This window comes from Narcine bancroftii, chromosome 9 (assembly GCF_036971445.1).
Source record: "Narcine bancroftii isolate sNarBan1 chromosome 9, sNarBan1.hap1, whole genome shotgun sequence".
NCBI lineage: Eukaryota > Metazoa > Chordata > Chondrichthyes > Torpediniformes > Narcinidae > Narcine > Narcine bancroftii.
The window spans coordinates 105,698,938-105,725,762 of NC_091477.1; the positions used below are offsets into that span (position 1 = coordinate 105,698,938).

At 43.6% G+C, this 26,825-nt stretch overlaps 2 protein-coding genes across 6 annotated transcripts in view; one reads left to right on the top strand and one right to left on the bottom strand.

The window, feature by feature from the left end:
• The window catches only part of LOC138742583 (UAP56-interacting factor-like), a 32,332-nt gene extending 22,408 nt beyond the window's left edge, over nucleotides 1–9,924 (bottom strand). Inside the window, exons 1-2 of the mRNA XM_069897192.1 lie at nucleotides 9,777–9,924; nucleotides 7,752–7,895 (exon numbers count right to left, since the gene is read on the bottom strand). Coding sequence (XP_069753293.1) covers nucleotides 7,752–7,895; nucleotides 9,777–9,915 — 283 coding nt within the window. The 5' untranslated portion in view covers nucleotides 9,916–9,924. The remainder of the gene's footprint in view (nucleotides 1–7,751; nucleotides 7,896–9,776) is intronic.
• rubcn (rubicon autophagy regulator) overlaps nucleotides 1–26,825 on the top strand; it is a 118,148-nt gene that overhangs the window by 33,604 nt on the left and 57,719 nt on the right. Inside the window, exons 1-3 of one of the 5 annotated variants that reach the window (XM_069897172.1) lie at nucleotides 15,515–15,754; nucleotides 18,378–18,531; nucleotides 23,309–23,392. In XM_069897172.1, coding sequence (XP_069753273.1) covers nucleotides 15,687–15,754; nucleotides 18,378–18,531; nucleotides 23,309–23,392 — 306 coding nt within the window. In that variant the 5' untranslated portion in view covers nucleotides 15,515–15,686. Of the gene's footprint in view, nucleotides 1–15,514; nucleotides 15,755–18,377; nucleotides 18,532–23,308; nucleotides 23,393–24,372; nucleotides 24,450–26,825 lie in introns of those variants that run through there. The other 4 variants (XM_069897170.1, XM_069897168.1, XM_069897171.1 and 1 more) reach the window with 4 other exon arrangements.

Sequence of the window (26,825 nt, forward strand, 5' to 3'; positions counted from 1 at the left end):
TGCCTGTTCAAACTTCAGGAGGTTTGCATCTCAGCAGCTGTGACTAGAGGGAACATCCTCCAGGTTTCACTAGTCTCCCCCAAGGAAGACCACTCGACCAGAGAACAACTATCAACTCCTCCTCTAGAGAAGAAGCCTATGATCTGGGGGACAACCACTTACTCCCCAGAGGCAAGATCACGCGACCCTCAGTGGAAGATTCCGTGAGACAGGTATTAACCCTTCTCCATTAACAATGGCGTGAAGCAAGGCTGTGTTCTCGCACCAACCCTCTTTTCAATCTTCTTCAGCATGATGCTGAACCAAGCCATGAAAGACCCCAACAATGAAGACGCTGTTTACATCCGGTACCGCACGGATGGCAGTCTCTTCAATCTGAGGCGCCTGCAAGCTCACACCAAGACACAAGAGAAACTTGTCCGTGAACTACTCTTTGCAGACGATGCCGCTTTAGTTGCCCATTCAGAGCCAGCTCTTCAGCGCTTGACGTCCTGCTTTGCGAAAACTGCCAAAATGTTTGGCCTGGAAGTCAGCCTGAAGAAAACTGAGGTCCTCCATCAGCCAGCTCCCCACCATGACTACCAGCCCCCCCACATCTCCATCGGGCACACAAAACTCAAAACGGTCAACCAGTTTACCTATCTCGGCTGCACCATTTCATCAGATGCAAGGATCGACAATGAGATAGACAACAGACTCGCCAAGGCAAATAGCGCCTTTGGAAGACTACACAAAAGAGTCTGGAAAAACAACCAACTGAAAAACCTCACAAAGATAAGCGTATACAGAGCCGTTGTCATACCCACACTCCTGTTCGGCTCCGAATCATGGGTCCTCTACCGGCACCACCTACGGCTCCTAGAACGCTTCCACCAGCGATGTCTCCGCTCCATCCTCAACATCCATTGGAGCGCTTACATCCCTAACGTCGAAGTACTCGAGATGGCAGAGGTCGACAGCATCGAGTCCATGCTGCTGAAGATCCAGCTGCGCTGGATGGGTCACGTCTCCAGAATGGAGGACCATCGCCTTCCCAAGATCATGTTATATGGCGAGCTCTCCACTGGCCACCGTGACAGAGGTGCACCAAAGAAAAGGTACAAGGACTGCCTAAAGAAATCTCTTGGTGCCTGCCACATTGACCACCGCCAGTGGGCTGATAACGCCTCAAACCGTGCATCTTGGCGCCTCACAGTTTGGCGGGCAGCAACCTCCTTTGAAGAAGACCGCAGAGCCCACCTCACTGACAAAAGGCAAAGGAGGAAAAACCCAACACCCAACCCCAACCAACCAATTTTCCCCTGCAACCGCTGCAATCGTGTCTGCCTGTCCCGCATCGGACTTGTCAGCCACAAACGAGCCTGCAGCTGACATGGACTTTTTACCCCCTCCATAAATCTTCGTCCGCGAAGCCAAGCCAAAGAAGAAAGCATAAAAAATCTGCCTGTCGCTGATGCCACTGTGACATTTTCCTGCCAACCAGACAGTATAGGCTTTTAAGTGCCAGCGCAGCACCACTCACAACATTGCCAGTCGCTGATGCTACTGAGGCCTTTTCCTGTTGACCAGGCAGACAGTACAGGTTTTTCAGTCCCAGTGCACTACTGCTCAGCATAGCACAGCTTATTGGCTCAGCAGCCAGCTAGCAAACTTTCAGCGGCAATGGACAGTCGCTCAGCACAGCACCACCTGTCAACTCCTGTATGATACTACAGACATTCAGCAGCAACAGATAGTTGCTCTGCAGGTCGCCACCTATCAGCTCCTGTGTGTCATTGCAGACTTTAGCTGCTACTTGATTTTCCAGTTAACTCTTTCCCACCAGACTTTAAGATTGGTACTATAGACTCTCACAATTACCAACAACCTACTTACAGTATGGACTTTCAGTTTTGGTAATGCCTCAAATGTTTGATTCTGTTCTGGATTTCTCATGTGCCTTAACTGTAATTATCAGTAATCAACTGTGACTTTTTGCAACTGTCCGTGATTACCTTTTGCATATATTAAGTGTCTCACATGATTCCTACTGTATTTATTTGCATTGTCAATAATTGTTTGCAGCTTTCTACTTGATTGAGCCCTGTTAGGGTGTATGGTACATATCACTTCCTCCCCCAGTAGCCTTCATACACGATGCTCCAGAAGTGTGCCACAAATGGCAAGTCAGTTTCACTCTCCCTGCTCAGTTCTATGGTGGAACGACCGCACTAATTCAGATCCGCTAAGCCAGTTGGTTGCTTACTGCTGGTTCTGGGGGGAGCTGTGCAGCGATACACTTGGAGGCAGTGGGCAGAACCAGCGCTAACAGCTCCTGTCTTGTGACAGCTAGACACAACAACCTCCTATCTACTGGCAACCAGCCACTACAACCACGAGGCATAGTGACTCAGTAACACCTGTAGGTCTATTGAGAAGCCTTGGCCTACTCAACGTAGCTACGTCATGAGGTCGTTAGCACTTAAGATGTCACGACACCAGGTCACATGTGTGTCTATATCAAGCCTGATAACACTGTAATAAACACTTTTCGCTGGCTGACAACTTCAGGTGTGGTCTCGTTATTTCAACATGATGGTGTATGATCACAAACATCAATTGCTACAGCAAGTGCTGCCTGATGGGGTGAGTTAATAGATATTTATAAGGTAACATTCTCCCTCTCTCTTCAGAGTTTGTGTCTCTCAATGCATGAAAGACATGTTAAACATCATCCTGTATGCTCTTTTACGACTTCTTTGTGTTCACAGACCTCAAGTCGATGTAAATGTTGTATCAAGGCATCGTGCACAACTTTTCAATCTTTTTCTTATTTCACCAGGCAATCTCGTTGTGAGGCAATTCAGAGAAGTGAGGCTGCTTTGAAAGCATGACATCAGGCATGCAAATTACATGATCTGCCTAACAAATCATAGTTTGGTTATCAATGTTGGGGCTGTTGGCCTGGAAAGGGCGTTGGTTTGTTTATTCTTCTAGTGACAGGAGAGCTAGAGACAACATTGGTAGCATCTTTCCAGAACTTTAAGTTGCCAATTATGAGCTGCCTAGATCTTGGGAATATACAAAGTCAAAGATCACTGTTGCCTAGTAGGCCACAGGTTTTACTGCAGGCTCAAGGTCTTTGATCAATTGAGGGAAAGGATATTTAAGGTGAAAGGCTGTGCAATAAGGGTTCTGTCTTCTCACATGGATTACATAGGAACATAGGAAGTAGGAACAGGAGTAGGCCAAAAATGGCCCATCGAGCCTGCTCCCTCATTCAATACGATCATGGCTGATCTAATTTATGACCTAACTCCACCTACCTGCCTTCTCCCCATATCCCCCAATTCCTCTATCATGTAAATATTTATCTAACCGAATTTTAAATATGTTTAATGAGGCAGCCTCAACCACTTCCCTGGTTAGAGAATTCCAAACATTCACTACTCTCTGGGAAAAACTATTTTTCCTCATCTCTGTCCTAAATCTACTCCTCCGAATCTTGAGACTCTCGTTTTAGTTTCCCCGGCCAGCTCAAAAAACCTTCCTACATCTATCCTATCCTTACCCTTCATAATCCTAAATGTTTCTATAAGATCTCCTCTCATTCTTCTGAACTCGAGCGAATACAATCCTAAGGCACTAAGGCACTACCATTAATGGAAGGCTGTCTGTTAAACATACAATAAGTATGTTTAAGTAACTTTTTGGTTTCTTCTCCTTTGTTGACTGTGGTGCAGTTCTCTTTACTGCAGAGAAATGAACAGGTTAAATACACACCACTAGCTCAAGAGCAAAGGCCTTAAAGATTCATCAGCTCCTTCCCATTAACTATTCCGGGACCATCAAACAAAACAAAAAATCTATTTGCACTGTTACAGGCCATATTATTATGGTTATGGATAAATAGGTCTTTAAAAGAAACAGATTGTGGGGGGATTTAGTAACACTTCAAAAAAGACATCGTATTTAAAATGCAAGAGCTTTGCTGAAGCTCGACATTGAGGCTCTGGTTGACTTTCCAAAAAACAATGGAACTGCTTTGGAAAGAATTTCCAAAGCAGGTGCAAATGGAAAAGTGCAGGCTCAAGTGCTGATAAGATTTTTCAAAGATTGGGTTTGGCATCTTGGGAAGGGTTTCAGTTTTTACAAGGCGAGGAGGAGAGGAGGAGAGGAGGAGAGGAGGAGAGGAGGAGAGGAGGAGAGGAGGAGAGGAGGAGAGGAGGAGAGGAGGAGAGGAGGAGAGGAGGAGAGGAGGAGAGGAGGAGAGGAGGAGAGGAGGAGAGGAGGAGAGTTCTACAGTGGCTTTTGTGCTGGCAAGCTTGTGAAAATCCTATTTTGAAGACAGGTTACGAGTTCTGAGTTCAGTCTGATGAACTCTAGTCCTTACAAGAGGAAATGGCCGGCTGGAGTATTTCTCCTGAAATAAGGGAAACAAGAGGAACTCTGTGGTGACCTGGAAGAAGAGGTTATCATTTGGGAAAACCCATAATGGGGCAAGTTTCTTCAGCAAGACAATGAAGTGACTGATTGAAGGAAATCAGTTTGTGTGTGTCCAACAAGCAACAAATATCTCTCTGAAACCAACAAGAACCTTCCTGAGCAGTAACCATTTATCATTATCAGGGGATATAAGGTTAATTGGGTGGCACGGACTCACGGGCCAAAATGGCCTGTTACCAGGCTAAAGAAAAACTGCAATCTTTCTATCCTTTTACATTTATCCACTTTTCTGCCTTAGCAGGTTGTTGTAATTTAATGCACACTACTTGCTGCTGCCAAACAGGCATACACACAGAACTTATTCTAGTCATGCTGGCGGAAATGAGCAGTATTTAGTGGTGGGTAGTCAAGGTCACCTCACTAATACTGATGGGTCAAATCAAAAAACTCAATCAGAATCTACAACATTTAAGGGATTTTCCTGCATACAAATTAGATAACATTTCTTTGAACTCATTGTTACAAGTTTATGTTTTATATCTTGCGTATCTCCTTTATAAATACAGGGAAATGGGTTGATGTCAATCACTTATTCTCATAAACAAGTAATATTTAGGAGATAGCCTTCTTGTATACAGAAATTAACAGAAGTCAGGAAGAGTTTCTCCCAGTACACATCGACATCCATTCTCTGCCTTCCTGCTTACTGATTTTTAATTAACAAATGCAATGGCTTGTTTCACCCTAATCTTAAATCATTGTTAACAATAGTGGGTGAAACTTCTGGGCAGAAACAATAGGCCCTTTCAAACTGTCAAGTAAAATGGGGTTATCCGTGCAATTTGCCCGGTTAGCAGCCCAGTTATGCGGCAGTTAGAAGGGGTCTCTCTGGATCAACCCCATTGCAATCCAACCGGGCCCCTGACCTACCTCAGAGGTAGTCAGGGAGCCCAGTTAAACATACCTAGGTCGCATCCACAGGCTATTTGGAAACTAAAATGGCCGACCCACTTATTCCTGTGACGTCAGTAATTGGTGTGTGCAGCCAGCATCCGGCAAGACCAGGTTTGCGATTTAATGGGTAGATGCCCCTGCAATTTAATAGGTGCTTACAGCACTTTTGCGCCAGTAATCACACCTGGGTTGCAGGAAGGCTACCTCGGTGCTGCAGAACTGGGACTGGGCTGGTGCTGTTAAGGTTACTGAATGCTTACTATAGTTTTTGACAATTCACATCACGTTTGATAAGTAAACTCAATCAGCTGCGTTTGGCTGGAAACTGATTTATGAATGGACTGCCTTTTGTCAGCTCGTTGACTATATCAGTAGTCAGTTAGCACTACTATGTTAAAGAGATCAAGGAAGGCATCAAGGGTTCTGGAGCCTGGTGGGCAAAAATGAAAATCGATCCCTGTCTGAAAAGTTTGCTAGCCTAAAAATTATTTTCTCTCCCAGCCTGTTCTCGAGTAAAACCTATGCTGCTTTTCTTATAATTGATATTTGTAGCTATCCTATAAACAAACTTCTACATCTGTACATCACACTACGCATACGACAATAAACTCTCATTACTCTTAAGCTGAGGGGGCAATTGTTAGACATTTAAATGCTCATCGTACTGGTGATGCCCATAGCCTGTGAATCACAGAAATCAAAAGTTGGTCAGTTTTTAAAATGTCTGCAACAGAAATATTGGAATGGGGGCGCTGGAGCTTAGATTTGAATAGAGTCACAAAATGGGCACCTCATGTTGCAGGCAGATTTTGATTGAGAAAGTGGGAAAGGCAATTTAATCAATATTGCAGAAATTCTGCCAGAAAATAAACCATGGGTTATATTGCACAAATTTGGGGAGGGGGGGGGGGAGGGGAAGAGAGAGAAAGGGAGGGGTACAGGGAGAATTTGATTATTTTGGTAAAATAATGGAGAAAATACAGTTAGAATTTACAAGGATAACAAATTAACTGGTTCTTTTTCATCTTGGTCTTTTCATTCTAGATTAAAGGATGTTACTTCAAAAACAATAAGCCAAAACGTTTAAGGTGAAAGTAATTAAAAAAAAATGCAGAGCTGTTGATACTCACAAAACCAGTGGCTGTATTCCACAAAATAATTTGCAGGGTTTGTTCATGAGTGGCATTGTAGCCAATCCAGATTTTATCCTCAAAGAATGGCCCTGAGCTGTTTCCAACAATGCCTGATAGTTTAGAGGAATTTTATCTTACAAATACTCCCTACCTCTAATAAACTTTGAATCTTTACATCTGGTCTGTCAAAGATTAGCAGTCATTAATTAGAAATTAAAGCCTGAAAACATTCCAGTTCCTATAATTCTATGACAGGGGCGGGCAACCTTTTACTATGCATGGGCCAGATGGTGATCAGTGGTTGAATGGCGGGCTGTACTGATGCTACCACAAATGAAATAGATACTGAAATACAGACATTATGCTATTTAAGTTTTCAATTGTCTGCTCGAGTATATAATGCACAATGAAATGATCATTTTTCAAACAATGAGATCAACTATATTCCTTCCAAAAAAACTAAGATGATGCATTTCAGATCAGGGAAGGCTCTTCAAATCTGGAAATGCACCAAAAATCATGAGATAGTCATTAAAATGACAATAAAAGTCAAAAAGGAGAAAACTTGGTCACAATGAAAACAAAAGAGCTAACCCCAAAATAGACAGCAGCTCAATCAGTGGGGAACTTAATTTTGTTTGAAAGCACATTGATATTGGGTGAAATAGTTGTTGATGCCAATAGCAAGACATCATCTAAATGGGAATTAGTCATATTTGTTCTCAAGTGGCTCTTGGTGTACATTTTTGAAAACAGTTGCTCACATATGTACCAACAAACAGACTCCAACTCGATGCGACTCTGGCGCCGAGAATTTGACTTTTTGTTTTGCACTACTTGTATCGGCGGGCGGGTGCACATAGTACTTTTGCATTGGGTTGCAGCTGGATAAATTTGGATCATGGGCCATATTCAACCAGTGAGCCTTAGGTTCACATACAGTGAAAGATTTGAAATAATTTGTCATAAATCTTTTTTAAAAATTTATCGTGATTTTTGAAAGGCTGGTGCTTAAAAATCTCTTAATTTTCCAGAGCACAATTATAAAAAAATTGCAATCAAAAGAGAAATGAAACTAAAACACAAATTTAGTCGATCAATTCAAGAGCACTAAAGGATTTATACCTTGATATCAAATGACATCTCTGATTTTGCTCCAGCAATCTTAATGTACAGAGAAAGTGCTTTATGATCAAAGATTGCCCCAAGAGAATGCAATTCTACAAGTTCTAAACTCACCAGATCGTTGTGGGATTCCATGCCAACTGCTTGATCGCTTCAGATGCATTGTGGAATAGGAATATTGATTGAACATCTGCTTTCCTTTACGTGATCCAGATCTCTTCATATTATATTGCTTTTTATTCATTTTAATTATATCATCTGTGGTACAAAATATGCAATCAATAGTTAAAGGCTTATTTATTCAAAGATATTAAAAACAAATTATAGTGGCATCTGAAACTCAAGTTTTCTTCATACATCTGCCAGATTATTTTTCCTGTGGGTGAGGCAGAATTACCACTTACTGGTAAAGCAAAAAAACTGAACACACTGTATACATATAAACAAATAAAAAAATGTAAACAAACTGACTGGGCACTACAGAGAGGGAAAAAAAGTCATTAAAAAGCAAAAAGTAAGAGTTCTTAACTAGGTCCCTGATTGAGTTTATGGTTGAAGAGTCTGATGGTGAAAGGGTAGCAGCCACTCCTGAACCTGGTGGTGCGAGTCTTATGGCACCTATACCTCTTTCCTGATGGTAGCAGAGCATGTGCTGGGTGGTGTGGGTCCTTGATGATTCCTGTCTCCAATGGCAGGACTTCCTGTACATGCTCTCAACGGTGGGGAGGGTTTTACCTGTGATGTCCTGGGCTGTGTCCACTTCCTTTTGCAGTGGAGCCTAAAGACATCACTCCATTTCTAGCAAAAGCTAGAAATTTTGAGCAAAAGCTAGAAATTCTATTTCTTCCCGCACATAACAGAGCTCAAAATTAGAGGGCAGGGATTTAAGGTGAGAGGAGAAGAGATTTAAAAGGGATCTAAGGGACAACCTTCATTCAGAGAGTGGTGGGTATTTCAAGCAAACTGCCAAAGTGGCAGAGGCAGGTACGATAGCAATCCTGAAAAAAAAATTAAGATTGGGAAATGGATAGAAAGATTCAGAAGGATATGAGCCAAAAAGCAGGCAAATGGAATTGCTTAGGAGAACAAATGGGCTGAAGGGCCTGCTTCTATGCTACAAAAACTCTTTGACTATGACTGCAACATTTAATTGTTTCCATCTGACACCATCCAAATTTCTCTTACATGTTGAAATTGAACTCAAATCCACAACTTCAGCTAGAAGCTAGTTCCACACTCTTACCATCTGCTGAGTGAAGTTCTCCTGAATGCTCCCCCCCCTTACAAAAAAAATTTCACCTTACACCCTTATCCCCTGTCCTCTCGTTCTCGAGCCTGCAGACACTGTGGTTGGAGTAAAAAGACAATGCTGGAGCAACTCTGCCAGTCGAATAGTGTACCTTATGTAGAAAGATACATGACCAACGTTTCAGGCTTGAGCCCTTCCTCAAGGTAGGAACATAGATAGAAAGCAAAATTTCTATTGTCTTCTTTGGCTTGGCTTCGCGGACGAAGATTTATGGAGGGGGTAAATGTCCACGTCAGCTGCAGGCTCGTTTGTGGCTGACAAGTCCGATGCGGGACAGGCAGACACGGTTACAGGGGAAAATTGGTGGGTTGGGGTTGGGTTTTTCCTCCTTTGCCTTTTGTCAGTGAGGTGGGCTCTGCGGGTCTTCTTCAAAGGAGGTTGCTGCCCGCCAAACTATTGTAGTGATGGGAGAAAGGTCAGAGGGGAAACGAGAGGGCAAAGAAAAAGTTTTACTCTTCACATTTCAAATGAAGCCAAATTTTAAAATTCCAAATAGTTGAAATGGTTCATTTATCATTTTTAAACGAGTTACACTTTGTAACATACTGCCTTGTTTTGAATAACCATTATTTAAATTGGAAGTTGTCACTCGGAAGAAAACTAAATTAATATTTAAGACCAGCCAATTTAATCCACACGTACGCAGCCAGGCACATTTGCCTTCACTCTGCCATTAGTGTTCCCTGTGTTGTCCCCGTATCCGAAAACTGGCCAGGCCAAGATCTTGATTTAGCACATCCACCAAGTTTCCTCTCTTCAAGTTCAAGTCAAAATGAACGCAAAATAAACGAAGTGCAATCCCCCCCACCCACCTACCCCCCACAACCTACCCAAGGACATGTCTAATTTGTCAGGTCTCGCTTTCCCCATCACAACCTCACTCCGTTCAACACCGACCATCACCACCGGGCCGACCTGTTCTGCCGAACTCCCCACGCAACCTGACGCACCGGAGACGCGCGCCACCATTGGTGCTTTTGGATCTGATCGCTCTGACCCGTCGACGTGCGCTGCTGACCTCATCACGCCACCTCCCCCTGCGTGGTGCCTGAAGAGGTGACCCTGTGCGGCGCCGTGGTGGAGCTCGAGGAGAGCGACGCGAGTCGACGGAGCTCTTCGGACGAGTTAAAAACTTTGTAGGTCGAGCAGTGTACTCTGTAGAGCAAAGATAAACCAATGTTTCGGGTTTGAGCCCTTTCATCGTTTCCAGAAAAAAAAGTTTCTTAAACTAAATGAGTAGTCCACATAACACAGGAAATTAATGTAGATGCTCTGAAATAGTAGCAAAATACTGTACTTGAAACATGTAGCGGAAAGGTACAGGTGCCGCAAGAATGGGGGCCACCAGATTCAGAAACCCTTCCACCATCAGACTTCTCAACAACAAACTCAGTCAGAGACTCATTTAAGGACTCTTTTGCATTTTATTGATTTTATTTCTCTCTCTCTCTATTGCACAGTCAGTTTACATTTCTTTATTTGTTTACATGTGTTTGAAACGCTTCTGATTTATTGTCAGAGAGCATACGTGACTTCACAATGATCACATACAACCCTGAGATTCCTCTTTCTGTGGGTGAAGCAGAATGACCACTACTTTTGGTAGTGCAAAAAAAACTGCACATCTAGACTTGCAAACAAATAAATGTAAACAGTGTGCAATACAGAGAGCAGAAAAAAAATCATAAGGTGCAAAAGTAAAAGTCATTTGAGTCCCTGATTGAGTTTATTGTTGAAGAGTCTGATGGTGGAGGGGTAGTAGCTGTTCCTGAACCTGATGGTCCCAGTCTTGTGGCAGCTAGACCTCAATGGAGCATGTGCTGGGTGGTGTGGATGATTGGTGCTGCTCTCGGAAGGCAGTATTCGCTTAAGATGTTCTTGATGGTGGGGAGGGTTTTACCTGTGATGCCCTGGGCTGTATCCACTACCTTTTGCACGGCTTTACATTCAGGGGTATTAGTATCGCCATACTAGACTGTAATGCACATTTTTCATCACGTAGTGACCTGACTGACGAAGACAAGAATGTTGTAACCTTAGTTTGCCTTCTCACTGTTCTCAATAACATTAATATTGGTGTCACCTTGCAAAGGGGTGACATGGTTGGTGTAGCAGTTAGCATAATGCCTTTACATCATCAGCGATCAGGACCGGGATTCGAATCCCATGCTGTCTATAAGGAGTTTGTATCCTCTCCCTGTGTCTGCTTGGGTTTTCCCCAGAGGCTTTGGTTTCCTCCCACCAATTGAAATGTACTAGGGATGTAGGTTAATTGGGTGGTACAGACTCATGGGGCAAAATGGCCTGTTACCGTGCAGAATGTCTAAATTTAAAATTAAAATTTATAATTTATTATACTTTCTCATTCAAACCATTATTAAACAACAAAGCATTCAGCACTGATCTCTGTGCCACATCTCTGGTCACAATGATCAAATCTGGAAAATAACCTGTTGCCTCTTATCAGTTCCACCAAGCCAATTTTGTATCCAATTACCCAGCTCACCCAGGATCCTATTTGCTGTAATGTTCAGGGTCAGCCTACCATGCTGGAACTTGCCAAAGTCCATGTTGACAATATCTACTGCCCTGCCCTCATCCAGTCCTCTTGGTCCTTCTTAAAAAAAACTCTATCAAATTTGTGAGGCATCATTTCTTTTTTTTTCATAACATTATTTATTCGTTCAACAAAGTTATTACATACAATAAAAAAAGTACATATTATGAATGATAAAAAAATTTATAGAACAAAAGAAAAGAAAAAGAAACCCCCACCCCCTCAGCCAACTCTCTTTAGGAGAGCCAAAAAAGAAAAAAAAAACTGAAATATATTTACTAAAATCTAATCAAGGTAAATCTAAATGTAAATATTCTAAATATAAAGATCACTTATTAAAAAAAAGAATAATTATCATGTAAAACACGTGATTTTTTCCATTACCAAACAAGTTTTCATCTCATTATACCATCTATTAATATCAATCACATTAGCATTTTTCCATGTACTTGCTATACATTTTTTTGCAACAGATAAAGCTAAATACACAAAAGCAATCCCAAATCTTTCAAAGGATTCAACTCACCCAACAAAAATATTGTCGGATCCAGAGGTATTTTGATCTTATATAAATGTTCCAAAAACAATTGAATTGTTTTCCAAAAAGATTGTATATGTACATATAACCAGACAGCATGAAAAAAAGTTCCAACCGAATTACCACATCTAAAACAAGAATCTGATTCACTAAAACCATATTTTTAAAAACTTTTCAGGTGTTAAATACAATTGATGTAAAAAATTATAATTAACCATTGCATAACGAACATTTATCAATCTAGCAACACTATCATGACAGATATCTAACCAATCGACCTCAGAAAAAGTAAAGTTATGAGGCATCATTTCCTATGCCAAGCCATACTGACTATCCCTAATTGGTTCTTGGGTTTCCTAATGCAAACAAATCCTTTCTCACAATTCCTTCTAAAAACTTTCCTACCACTGATCTCTCTGTGCAATGAAAGCTAAAACATTTCCCTTCCCAGGTGGGCTTTCTTGCAGAATCAGAATCAGAGTAACGAACACAACTTTTCTGCCTAAAGAATTAGAGATAGATAGAGAAACACAGAGGCCGCAAATGCTGGAATCTTGAGCAAAGATTTGCTCTTGGAACTTGGCAAATCAGACAGCATACATGGGTAAAAATGGTCAGTCAACATTTCAGGTTTGTTAAAAGGGGTCCAAAACCCAAAACATTGATTGATGCTCTCTGACTTGTTGAGTTCCTCCAGCAAGTTGCAACAGGTAAACATGGAGAGCATTCTGATTGGATGCATCACTGCCTGGTATGAAGGTGCCAATGCGCAGGACAGGAAAAGGCTACAGAGGGTTATAAACTCAGCTAGCACCAGCATGGGCATTAGTCTTCACTTCGTTAAGGACATCTTTAAGAGGCAGTGTCTCAAGAAAGCAGTCTCTGTCATCAAGGACCCTCACCACCAAGGCTGTGCCCTTTCTCACTGCTCTCATCAGGAACAGGAGATTGAAGACAAACACTCAACAATACAAGAAAAAGCTTCTTCCTCTCTGCTATCAGATTTCTGAATGGGCAAAGAACCTATAGAAACTACCTCACTTTTTGTTGCACTAATGATCTATTTCTTTAAATATGGAATGGTAATATATTGCAATTTTGCACCTGTAATGCACAATCCTGCTGCCGCAAAACAACAGATTTCGGGACACGTGTTCATGACAATAAACCTGATTCTGATTCAGTTCTTTGCTAGAGATTGATTTTTGTTTGCTGGGGATATCAAGAATTATGGAGCAATTGCTGTCAAATGAGAGGAGGTACAGATCAAAATATGGCAAAATGCTCCCATTCTTATGTTCCACATAGGATGTGACTGAACATTTTACTGAAACTGTCTTTTTGACTTGCTGAAAATCCTCAGCACTTTCTGCTATAATAACACTGGACAACAATTTTTTTTCAAAAAGTTTGCTTCCTGAAAAAAAATTTGAGACCCATTATAGACAACTTCAAGCTAAACACAAAGATAATTTCAGATTTGTTATATCATGTAGGAAGTTGGAGAAACATTAACTTTTATTGAATTTAGCATGTTTAATTGGGAGAATGCCACAGTATGGAAGGCAGTCCTCCTAGTTTTGAAGTCCAGGATCCTACCATCTCCCAGTGGGAGAAAGTCCTCCCCAATACCCTTCACGCAATTAGATCCCTCCTGTGTACCACCAACAATGCTGCGCCTCAAGAAAGACTGTTTTCCTTCCCTAGAAATCAGTATCAGGGACAACGCTAACATCCTGGCGAACGTTCCCCGGGACCAGTCCTGCTCAGAAGGTATGTACGGGGCCACAAGACCAGCCCACTGGTCGAGAAGGTCCTCCTCCTCCACGCCAACCCCCAGTATGCCGATGTGGCATACTCGGATGGATGTGAGGACACAGTTTCTGAACGGGACCTGGCCTGCGCAGTAAATCCCGACACCACTACTGACCCGCTACCAACTCCCACATCCACTGACTCCTGCACCTGGGCATCCTTCCCCAACCTAGGCACCAGCTGCTATGACCACCACGGCTGATCCCCACCACTCCACCCTGATTCCCGCACCATTTGCCCACCCCCCGCTCCAAGTTACACCAATTGCTGACATACTCCCTCCCGACCTGGAACCAACAGCTGCACCATAGTCAGCACTATGACAGTCCACAAGGAACAGAAGACCACTGGACTGGCTGAACTTATGATGGACCTTGAACTTTTCCACCCCAGTATTTTCTTTTAAAAGAGGGGTGAATGTGGTGATACACAGGTGTATACTGTTACTTGGTTACTGACACTGTGTATATGTATGGCCCATATGTATGGCTGGCCAGCCTTCCCTCTGTGACTCCACTCCATCCCTCAGTACGAGTCCTGGGATCAAGCCAGGACAGGAGCATGGTCCAAGTTTTATGGCATTGAAAGCCTATCATCCTGCAACTCCAGCTTTTTGTTATTATTGATAGTGTATCACCCTGATATTGTTTTTAAGTAGTCGCAATGTCCTGTTGAAACCTTTCACCATGTTCATTACCGAATGCACCAAGATCAGCAGGGAAGAAATAAAAGACAGAAGTCTGCAGACACTTCCTTTCGTTTGGCTTGGCTTCGCGGACGAAGATTTATGAAGGGGTATGTCCACGTCTGCTGCAGGCTCGTTGGTGACAAGTCCGATACGGGACAGGCAGGCACGGTTGCAGCGGTTGCAAGGGAAAATTGGTGGGTTGGGGTTGGGTGTTGGGTTTTTCCTCCTTTGTCTTTTGTCAGTGAGGTGGGTTCTGCAGTCTTCTTCAAAGGAGGTTGCTGCCCGCCAAACTGTGAGGCGCCAAGATGCACGGTTGGAGGCGATATCAGCCCACTGGAGGTGGTCAATGTGGCAGGCACCAAGAGATTTCTTTAAGCAGTCCTTGTACCTCTTCTTTGGTGCACCTCTGTCTCGGTGGCCAGTGGAGAGCTCGCCATATAACACGATCTTGGGAAGGCGATGGTCCTCCATTCTGGAGACACTATGGTTGAAGTAAAAACACAGTGCTGGAGAAAATCAGCAGGTCAAACAGTGTACTTTATGTAGCAAAGATAAAGGTTCAACATTTTGGGCTTGAGCCCTTTATCAATCCTGAAATGTTGGTCATCTTTGCTGTTTGACTTGCTGAGTTTCACCAGCATTGCGTTTTTACTTCAGTGGGAAGAAATCCAAGTACCAATGAAAAAAAAATCAATATGCTGCACTTCATATGCTTGAAATATCTTAAAATATGACAGGAAATCACAAAAATTGGTTATATCTAAAAAACGGTAGTGATAGGAATTTTTTAAGGTGGTTTTCATGATCAGTCCAAAATCCATAAAGTACCCCCCCCCTCCCCCAAGAGCGTTCAGGAAGCAAAATCTTAATTGTGTAACTGGTTCACATCCAGTTACGCATTTGAAGAGTCCCAGAAACCCTCTCGCTGGCAATTTGTCTTTCGGAGCGAACCCCGACACCGTGCGGCAGGACCGGGCGGTTGCCCGAACGGAGCGAAGTGTCACGTGGGGCGAGGCGGAGCCGTGGGCGTGAGTGGAGAAGGACGGGAATTGGGGCTTGGCGCATTGGCGGTGACAGCTTCTGAGGTCGGCGGTGGATCAACGCCTGGCCCTTTCGCGAGTACCCGGGAGGTCGGGGAGGACATGTTGTCGACATGGAGCCAGGGGAGCTGGCTCCGCGACCCGGAGAACACGGAGGCGGAGGAGTGCAGGTAGGCGGCCCGTCCTGAGGCTCTGCGGTCCATGCAGCGGCCACTTCCCGACTAGTGGAGAGTCTAATTCGTCGTTTGCATTACTCATCTTTCTGCTTTTAGGTGAATCAAGGGGAGATTCCCACTGTTTCGAGGTTGTGACTTATTTAGGAGGCTTGTCACATCAGTTGACGTGACAGCAAATAGTGTCTTTCCAGCTGGTGCCGAAACGCTCGGATCAATCGTCCTGATTAGATATATTTTGTAATATAGAAGCATTGGCTGAGAGATGCGTCTGTGTAACGAGCTATTCGGGCAATTGTGACTCTGGGTGTGTTTGCAGACTTGGAATTTCAACAGTTTGACTTGCAGAATGCGCCCAGGAAGAAGCGACAACCATCATCAGAAAATAATGGCAGCGCAGGAGGCGACTTGGTTCATGTGGAGGGGGAGTCATTTTCCCTTTGCTTCCTGCCCACAACCCTGCCAGTTCATTTGGGTTGTGCCCATTCAATTTCATCTCCCCCCCATCACTTTTAAAGACCTGTAATTACTGCTGATTGTCACCTCAAATGTACATTTTTTGAGAACAAAAACCTCTGATTTGAAGTAAAAAGAGATGAACATCAGTGGTTGGGCCACAAAATGTTGGGTGATGTCACTCAGAAGTTCTCCAGTCACTCACATTTATGATGTCACTGATCATAACTGTTGTCTATGTTAAATGGTTACCAAATGCATTTCCAAGAACGTGGTGATGTGATCTTTGACAGTGTTGGGTGATGACTTGCTATTTTTAGAATATCTGCAATTCATGAATTGAGCAATAGGTGTTTCAGTCTTGCAGATAAATTAAAAGGCATTATTGGAAAGGCCTTCAAAATGGAAATCTCAATACCACCATTTGAATTGTACCTTCACTGAGGAGACGATAAAGATAGCATCTGGAAGCATAAAAAGGCCAGCCTGGTTAGGATAGTGAGTTTTCTTTCCTGAAGAAAACTAGTTTCCCTATGTTTTTTTTATGACAAAGAATTAGATTCATGATTTCGGTTAACAGAAGCTTTTTCTGTGAATCAGTGGTCCAGAGTGTTGTCTGACTTCATTTACCCATCCTTCTTCCATATTTTTTTGTTCTCAAGAAAAATGAAGATGGTGTGATGAAAGTTGGATGTCTGTACAGTTCTAATAACATTACAGATAATATTTTATCCTGCTTGGAGATCAGAACTAAAATCCTAATATAAAATAAATTGATAAATCTGAGGAGAAACCTCTATTCAGCTTCAAGGGAACATGGAACACTCTGGAAAGCAAATCTTTTCAGTCTTTATTGCTTTTATAGCAATAAAGCATCTTCCCTACCACTTGTACATGTGACCTTCTCCCCTAAAATCTGATTCATTATCTCTTGGATTTTGTTTTAATGATTAATCTTCACAGTATATTTTTTAGTTTTTATGGAGTAAAGAACAAGGATATTCTTCTTGACTAATTAGATTTTTTTTCATGCTTCTCACATTACATGAAAGTATCTCAATTGGACTGAATTAAGTGCTAATTTTGAGGTTATGGCTATTCTTGTAAATTTTTTTTCATAATTCCTAGCCAAAATCTCTAAATTCTCTGCTTTTAGAATCCTTGTGTGCTCAGCATTCAATTTTATTTTTACCATTTAAATTTAATTCATTGGCTTTGGTAGTGTTTTTTTTAAGACTATTTCAAATTGTAGAATAGATTAACTGATTCAACTTGCAAACATAATCTGCATCTTAAATTTTATGTTTGTGTGCCTAATCTGCAATGTGTTCAAACATCAATTTTAGACAAACAGAGCTCCAATTTTAGTTGCTTGTGGTTTTCCATTATGTAGTAAGACACTTAACATTTTTTTTTGACATTTTATTTTTGTAAGTACAAGGTTCACTGAGCTCTTCTCACCTTCCTAGGTTATTAGGTTGGTAGTCCCTGTAATTGCAAGATTATCAGAATAGCTGATTATAAGTTATGATCTTTATTTTGTACTGTGAGTATATCATTATGTAATAGAAGGAACTTTGGAATTAGAAAGGTGCTAACTTTTTTGAGTTTATTTTTTGGGTGTTGGGTGCCATTGAAGATTCCAAATTGCTCTTTAGATCAGTGGTTCTCAACTTTTTTCTTTCCACTCACATACCACTTTTGGTATTCCCTATGCCATAGGTGCTCTGTGATTAGTAAGGGATTGCTTAACGTGGTATGTGAGTGGAAAAAGTTTGAAAGCCACTTTTAATTGTATCCAATTGACTCATTATGTGCACATTTTCATAACTCCAGTGGAAATGGGCCAATAACCATTTTTCTCAAGCAAAATATTTCAGTAACAATTGGATCTAGAGCAGTGATTCTCAACCTTCCCTTCCCACTCACATACCACCTTAAGCAATCTCTTCCTAATCACAGAGCACCAATGGCATAGGGATTACTTGAAGTGGTATGTGAGTGGAAAGAAAATGGTTGAGAACCACTGCTTTAGATGAATGACTTGATAGACCATTTCAGAGGCATTTGAATGAACTGCAATTTGGGTTTGTTGTTAAACTGTTCTTGTAATAGGTTATTTTGTTGTAAGTTCTGAGTGACTATGTATTTAAACCTGTCATAGACAAGAACATTGGAAGCTTTTGGGTTCCTTGAAGACAACTGTGGAAGGGCTGCTCTCAACCAATAATCCAAATGTTTGGTCCAAATATGGAGGATTGGAACGACTCTGCAAAGAAATGAACAACATAATGTGTCATGGACTTCTGGAAGACAAGGTCGATTTTTTAAAACATTTTTTAAAAATTGTTGATGAAGTAACAATGTGTTATCAGTAAAACTTGGTTTGTTTCTCATGAATATAATCTAGTTGTTTAGCCATTATGGTATGTATTGTAGTTCAAAATTATCAGGTTTTGAAGACTGTAAAGCTGTTGAAGAAGCTGTCCACTCTTTGATGTGGCTGTGTCATACATTTTTTTAAAAATTACAATTGATATGTAGTCAAGTATAACTTTTGCCTTCTGGAAATAGTTTGAAGTTGAGAAATTTGTTTCTGTCAAGTCATGAACTTGTCATTATAAAATAAATGAGTAAGCATATAATCATTGATTTACCAAAGGTACAGGAGTTTTAGTTAAAAATGATTATGAATCATTGATGGTAAAGCAGTGTAATTTTCAATGGATTGATTTTTTTTTTGAATATTTTATTTAAAGTTTCCAATTATACAATTAATACAAGCAGTGCTTAAGTAAAATAGGAAATAGAATAATTACATGGAAATTATAACCCCCCCTCCACTAAATAAAATGCAGTAAATATAATATGAACTATTAGAAAAGAAAGAAAACCAAAGATTTAAAAAAAATAGTATCAGTCTGGATTTCACAGAGGATTTGCTTGCAAGCTGGAATCACACAGCATTGATGTATGTGTGTCTTCAAGGAAGAAGATCAATACAGGACTAAAGAGGCCGGAAGCACTCTTAGATATTTGTTCCTATCTCTTCCATGTATGGGCTCCATCCTGACACATTTATCCACCATGATTCTCTGGCAACTACATTTCAGCCACCATTGAACCCATTTGACTATCTCAACATTAATATCTAGCATCTGAACCTTCCTTACCAGCTTTCCATGTGGAACCTTATTGAAGGCCTTCCTAAAATCCATAGAATGAAGGCACATCCCTGTTGGTCAACTATCCTGAACTGAGGAGAGGGCTGAGGGATAGTCACCTTTATTCGGGAGCCTTTGGGAGGGGCCACAGGTACAATTGGCCAATGGATGTGCCAGACAGATGAGTATATGCATACTCTGGTTTACCACAGTATGTATATATTTGCCACCCATTGTTTTTAAAAAACGTCTACTGGGATGAAGTGTTGATGATGCAATTTTTAATTAAATCTTTCGGCAGGTTTGGTTTTTCACTATGACTGTCGTGGTTCCAGCTGTAACTGCAGTACAGTGATAGGGTCCTGGACAGTTTGGGGTGCCTGTATGCAGTCGTTGGCATTGAGCTGGTGGATATGTGGCGACAAATCTGGCTACCAACAATGAATGGTGTCTGGGGCCTATTGTACTATATCATCATGTTTTTAAGGTGACATTGAAAGTCCAGTCCCGGTAGCATGGCAGCACAGACCTGTGGCATCACCAGAGGTTTAAATTTTGATAGTTTGTGCCCCACATGGTTAGAGTCACAACACAGTAGCTGTGGATATCTGCTCTATGTGACCTTGAAGGCCAAGGAGAACTTTTGGCTTACTGGCCTTGCAATGAGGGAGTAGCACTGCATTGTGTCGGGGTGGATGAAGCTCTTTTGAACAGGCAACTCGTCAAATGGCCATTTACTTTCATGTCCATCATCATTCTGGTGAGTTGATAGGGACCGCCCTGGTCGAGTGTGATGGAAGCTAGTGTCTGGTTGATGTTTGTTGCTACGTCAGAGAGTTCAAGTGTGGAGTCGGGAGATGGTTGCATCTAAGATGGCTGCCCCCATGCAGCACTGCTGAATTTTGAAGATGGTGGCTTACGCGCAATGCTGCTGGGTCTCGGAGATAGCGTCCACGACTCGCACGTGGTGCCGCTAGTTCCCAGGATTGTTGGCGGCCTGCAAGTGGCGCTGCTAGGGAGGGGTGGTTTTGATCTGCACACTTTAGCATAGTTTCCTTTCTTCCTGTGGTTGGGTTACTGGTGGGACATGGTGGTAGCATTGTCAGGCGCTTGTGGTGTACAGCTGCCGTGGTCGGATTGCTGGTGGAACCTGACGATGGCAACCACGAGGCAGCCATGTTGTTGGTTGAGTAGACCTCCATGTTCTTAATGGCCACCTCCAGTGTGCCTGGCAATTCGGCTTTCGTACTCCGATTGAGCTCACCTTGATCTAGTAGTCTCTGGCGGATATAATTGGACCTGATGCCTGTAACCAGGTCCTCTATGTACTTCGTGGCTGTCGCGGCCTTTTTCACACAGACACATCTGAGGATTCACAGGGCCCGGAGATGTTCGGCGTTCGACTCCCTGTGTTGTTGCTTTTGGGTCACGAGGAGGTGTCTGGCATTGACCTTTCTCAGGTACTGACCTTTCAATATGTTGATTGCCTCCAGATACGACGTGATGACCCTGATCACTGAGTACACCAGGAGCCCGACTCAGGAGTGCAGGACCTGTAACTTATCGTTCTCTGACCGAATGATGACTGATAATGCCTGCAGGAACACCTTGAAACAGCACAGCCAAAGTTCAAAGTTTGTAGATTCTTTGGATGATTGAGGATCAATTTCCAGTTTCTCTGGCTTCAGAATCTCCTCCATTGTCAAGACTTTTGTGAATAAAATTGATGCACATCAATGACTCAAAGACTGAAGTTGATCAAAACTGATGTGCCTTCATTCTGTTGTGAATAAAAGCCTATCTCTGCTGGTTGACTGTCTTGAACTGAGGAGGGGGCTGAGGGACATTCACTTTTATTCAGGAGCTTGTGGGAGGGGCCATAGGTATAGCCAGCCAATGGGTGTGCCCAGACAGATAAATATATACATACAGTGGTTTACTACAGTTATATTATGGTTTAACCAAGGGACAGCATGGTTAATGTAGTGGTTAGCACAATGCTGTTACAGCGCCATTGACCAGGACTGTGGTTCAAATCTGGTCCTGTCTTTAAGGACTTTATACATTCTCCCCATGTCTGTGTGGGCTTCCTCTGGATGCTCTGGTTTCCTCCCACATTAAATGGGTGTAATTTGGCAGCCCAGGTTTGTTGGCTGAAAGGGCTTGTTACCGTGCTGTATGTCTAAGAAATTAAAAAAAAATAACATGACTGCCACTCTAGAAGTTTTGTACTATATGGCATAGATCTAGGTATTTCTGTAAACTGGCTTAATACTGTGGATATAGATGGGGGAGAGCCAGTGGATGTGGAGTACCTGGATTTCCAAAAGGTCTTCGATAAGGTCCCACATAAACGACTGGCATGCAAAATCAAGGCTCATGGGATTGAGGGCAAGGTATTGATGTGGATTGAGAACTGGCTGGGAGATAGAAGACAGAGAGTGGGATAAACGGCTCGTTTTTTGAGTGGCAGATGGTGACCAGTGGGGTGCCACAGGGATCTGTACTGGGACCCCAGCTGTTCACAATTTACATTAATGCTCAAGATGAGGGGATTGGATGTAATATCTCCAAATTTGCAGACAACACTAAGCTAGGAGGGGTTGTGTGCACTGAAGAGGGGGTCAGGAAGCTCCAGTATGATTTGGATAAATTGGGGGACTGGGCAGATACATGACAAATGCACTACAATGTGGATAAATGTGAGGTTACCCACTTTGGTAATACAAACCGGAGGGCAGATTACTATTTGAATGGCAATAGATTGGGAGATGGGGAAGTGCAGAGAGACCTAGGGGTTCTTGTGCTCCAGTCGCTGAAGTCGAGCATGCAGGTACAGCAGGCGGTTAAAAAGGCAAATGGTATGTTGGCCTTCATTTCAAGAGGGTTTGAGTATAGGAATAAGGATACCTTACTGCAGCAGTACAGAGCCTTGGTGAGACCACACCTGGAGTATTGTGTGCAGTTTTGGGCGCCTTATCTAAGGAAGGATGTTCTTGCAATGGAGGGAGTGCAGAGGCGATTCACCAGGCTGATACCTGGAATGGCAGGAATAACTTATGAGGAAAGATTGGGCAAATTGGGATTGTACTCGCTGGAGTTTAGAAGATTGAGAGGGGATCTCATAGAGACATATAAAATTCTGACAGGACAGAATGGATGCGGAAGAGATGTTTCCAATGGTGGGGGAGTCCAGAACCCGGGGCCATGGTTCGAGGATAATAGGCAAACCATTTAGAACCGAGATGAGGAGGAATCTCTTTACCCAGAGGGTGGTGAATCTGTGGAATTCATTGCCACAGAGAGCAGTAGAGGCAGGTTCATTGAATATATTTAAGAGGGAATTGGATAGATTTCTTCAGTATAAGGGAATTGGGGGTTACGGAGAGAAGGCGGGGATGGGGTACTGAACTTTAAGATTAGCCATGATCTCATTGAATAGCGGAGCAGGCTCGAAGGGCCGAATGACCTACTCCTGCTCCTATCTTCTATGTATCACTGCTCATTAGTAAAGCATGTATGTAAGTGCTTTCTTAAAGAAGGTAGGGAGGTTTTTGCATTCGTGTTGAATTGCTGTCATTTGGAGATACTGCAATTATTGAAGTATTTAAGCAGAACGTTTATTACTTTAAATTTCTTTGAGCGTGAGGTCATGTAATAATGAAATGGATGTGGGGAAATCATCCATTTTGAGTGTCTTTTTTTGTAAAAGTTGCAGGGTACTTCTTGATTCAGCACTTGTGGAGATGCATTGTGCCTTGATAAGAATCGAGTTTTAAAGCTGTGTACTAAGATAAGAAAATATTGATTGCTTTTGGCATTTGCTGCATACAAATGGGGGGGAAAAAAACAACCTTGTGAAAATTAAGTTCTTGATGTTGGGGAGTTGAAAATAAATATGTTATAATTGTTCATGTTTTGATTTCAACAGATATATGAACAGCATAAAGATTATTGGCCATTTGTGAACAACGTCTACTGGATCAGTCCTCACCTTGCTCACAACATTAAAAAGGTAAACTAAAGAAAGATAAACATAAATGTTCGATCCTTTGGTTCTTGATCATTATGCCTAGATTTTAATGACCATAGTGGATAGCTTTGTTGGAAGATATGCTTTCATCCACTCGTGTTTGCTGCTTGATTTCTTCTTTTTGAGTTTCAAAAAGGGAAGGATGTGCAATGTACTAACTGTTATCTCTTGCTGAACAACATCCTAAAACTATAACAAAATACCTGTAGTATTTTGAGTTTTCAGGCATTTTTGAATTATTTGGCACGCAGACAGTGAAAATCATTTTGCCTGCTCCCCAGGTAAGTCAGTCTCTCCTTGAATACAACAGGAAATTCAAAAATTGCATAACTGCGAAAAGTTACAGAGAAAAAGTTGCTGGATATTTCAGTTTCCATTTGTTCAATCTGTAACTGAGAGTGCATTGTCTTCTAAACTACTTATTTTCTCCATTTATAAACTTGCTCTAAGCAATGGTTTGCAAATATAATTTTACTTTGTGATAATTTTTTTTCCCGAATTTTACTATTCCTTGTGATAATTTTTATGACTAGTGAATTTCCAGAATTTGTTGAATGACAGATTATGTTGTGTTTGCATTGTATTGTGGCGGCGCACATCCTCATGGCGAACCGGCCCTGCTTGCATTGCCACGTGGCGGGGCAGCCATGGGGAAATGGCGTCTTCAGAGGTTTCTCTCTGACTCCATCTTCCCTTCCAGCGCGCACCCTGGGCAGCGATTATGATGTCACAATGCACCAGGTGACTGAGCTCATGCTGCCCTTAAAAGGGCGTGCTGAATTTGAATAAAAATTGTCATTAACGACCCTCAACGTGGGTCTGCCAGATATTCCTGGAACAGATGCCGGAGGACATCCAGCTGCTCCTCACAGATGAAGACTTCTCAAACCCGAGGAGAGCAACAGCCCATGCGGATGTCCTTTGGCGCACGAAGAGTGTGAACGAGGCAGCCCTCAACCAGGTGGCATGACCAGGAACCAGCCGACCGCAAGCCGATCGATCTGATGTTTCTACCACCAGCGCTGGGGAGTGCAAGCCCGTAAGTGCCACCAATTCTGCGGGTTTCGGGGAAATGACCAGGCCAGCCGCCGTTGATGGCTGCAATGGCTGGCCACACAAACGGCCTCCTTCATGTGACAGATAGATCCATGGGCCACCGATTCCTGGTGGACATGGGCTGAGCTTAGCGTCCTTCCTCCCTCACCCCACAGCATTAGAGGCTCGTACCTGATCTCGATGTCCAACCCTGCGGGCAGCCAACGGCTCCACCATCAGGAACTTCGGCACCTGTAGGGCACAGATCCAGATCGGGAAGGAGAAGTTCCACTGGATGTTAAACCTAGCCTCTGTGGGCACCGCGCTGTTAGGGGCTGACTTTCTCAGACCTCATGGCCTACTGGTTGACATAAAGGGCAAAAGGCTGGTCAACGCCCGAACGTTCCACTCCACCCGACTGGACACAGCAGAAGACCGCAGGCCCGAAATCGCCACTGTAGCCGCCATCAGGGACTAGTTGACGAGATCCACCACGAATTCCCCGTCATCTTAAAGCCACAGTTCAATGCCGCCCTGCCCCAGCATGGGGTCTTCCACCACATCACCACACAGGGCTCCCCGCTGCACACTAGACCCAGACGGCTGCTGCCAGAGAAGCTCCAGCAGGCAAAAGAGGAGTTCTCCAGGCTCCAGGAACTGGAAATTGTCCGGCGCTCGGACAGCGCCTGGGCATCGCTGCTCCATACGGTCCTGAAATCGTCCAAGGGCTGGAGACCATGTGGGGACTACCGTCGGTTGAACGATGCAACCACCCCCGACAGGTACCCGGTGCTCCACGTACAGCCCTTCTCCTCCAACCTCCATGGTGCACGAGTCTTCTCCAAAGTGGACCTCATGTGGGAATACCATCAGATCCCGGTGCATTCAGATGACATGGGTAAGATGGCCATTATCACCCCTTTGGGCCTTTTCAAGTTCCTGCGTATGCCCTTTGGTCTAAAGAACGCACCCAGAACGTTCCAGCACTCCATGGATGCGGTTGGAAAAGACCTGGACTTTGTGTTCATTTACCTGGATGATATTCTCATTGCCAGTTGCAACCGCGATGAACACAAAGCCCACCTCTGCACACTCTTTGCCCGGCTGGCAGACTTCGGCCTCATTATCAACGTGGCCAAATGCCAGTTTGGCAAGGAGTCCCTCCAGTTCCTGGGGCACACCATTTCGGTGGCTTGGGCCGCGCCGGAGAAGGTAGCGACTGTTCAATGATTCCCCAAACCCTTCACCCTGAAAGGGCTCCAAGAGTTCGTAGGGATGGTAAACTTTTACCACCGTTTCATCCCTGGAGCCGCGCGCACCATGCGCCCATTGTTCGTGCTCATGGCCACCAAAGAAAAGACTTTATCGTGGTCAGAGGAGGCGGTCAGGCTTTCATCGCGTCAAAGGAGGCTTTAGCCAACGCCACACTGCTGGTGCACCTGCGGCCGGAGGTGCACATGGTGCTCTCTGTGGACGCCTCAACTATGGCAGTGGTGGGAGGGCGGGGGGGGGTTCTGGAACAGTGGCTCGATGGACAATGGCGCCTGCTGGCCTTTTTCAGCAAGCAGCTGCGCCCGCCTGAGCTCAAATACAGCGCTTTCGACCGGGAGCTCCTGGCGCTGTATTTGGCCATCCACCATTTCTGCTACTTCCTTGAGGGCATGCCGTTCACAGCCTTCACAGATCACAAACCCCTCACTCAAGTACTGGCAATGGCCAAGGATCCAAGGTTCACCAGACAGCAGCACCACCTCTTGTACGTGTCGAGTTTACGATTGACATCCAACACAGGGCTGGCAAGGACAATGTAGTGGAGGATGCACTCTCCTGTCCAGCCATCAACGCTCTCACGCCTGGTCTGGATTATGAGCAACTGGCTCAGGCACAGAGGAACGATGTGGAGACGCAGGCCTTGTGGACCGCCATCTCGAGCCTCAAACTCAAGGATGTCCAGGTGCCCAGCAGCCCGGACGCATTGGTCTGTGACATCTCAACAGGCACACCGTGCCTGGTGGTCCTGTCGCACTGGAGGGCAAAGGTCTTCAGTCTGATCCACGAGTTCGCGGTAAAGACAACCATGCGGATTTGTGTGGCACGGGCTGAAAAAGGAGGTGGCGGAACTGGCCAGGAACTGTACCAGGTGCCAGACCTCAAAGGTCCAGCGACACATGTGAGCCCCTATCCAGAACTTCGACCCGGCGGTTCACAGATTCCAACACATCATCGTTGATGTCGTGGGGCCCCTGCCGGTGTCCAAGGAGGCTCATTACCTCTTTATGGTGGTGGATCAGACCACAAGGTGGCCGGAGGCCGTCCCGATTAAGGAGGCCACCGCAGAGACGTGCGCCAGGACTCTGGTCAGCCAATGGATCACCCGTTT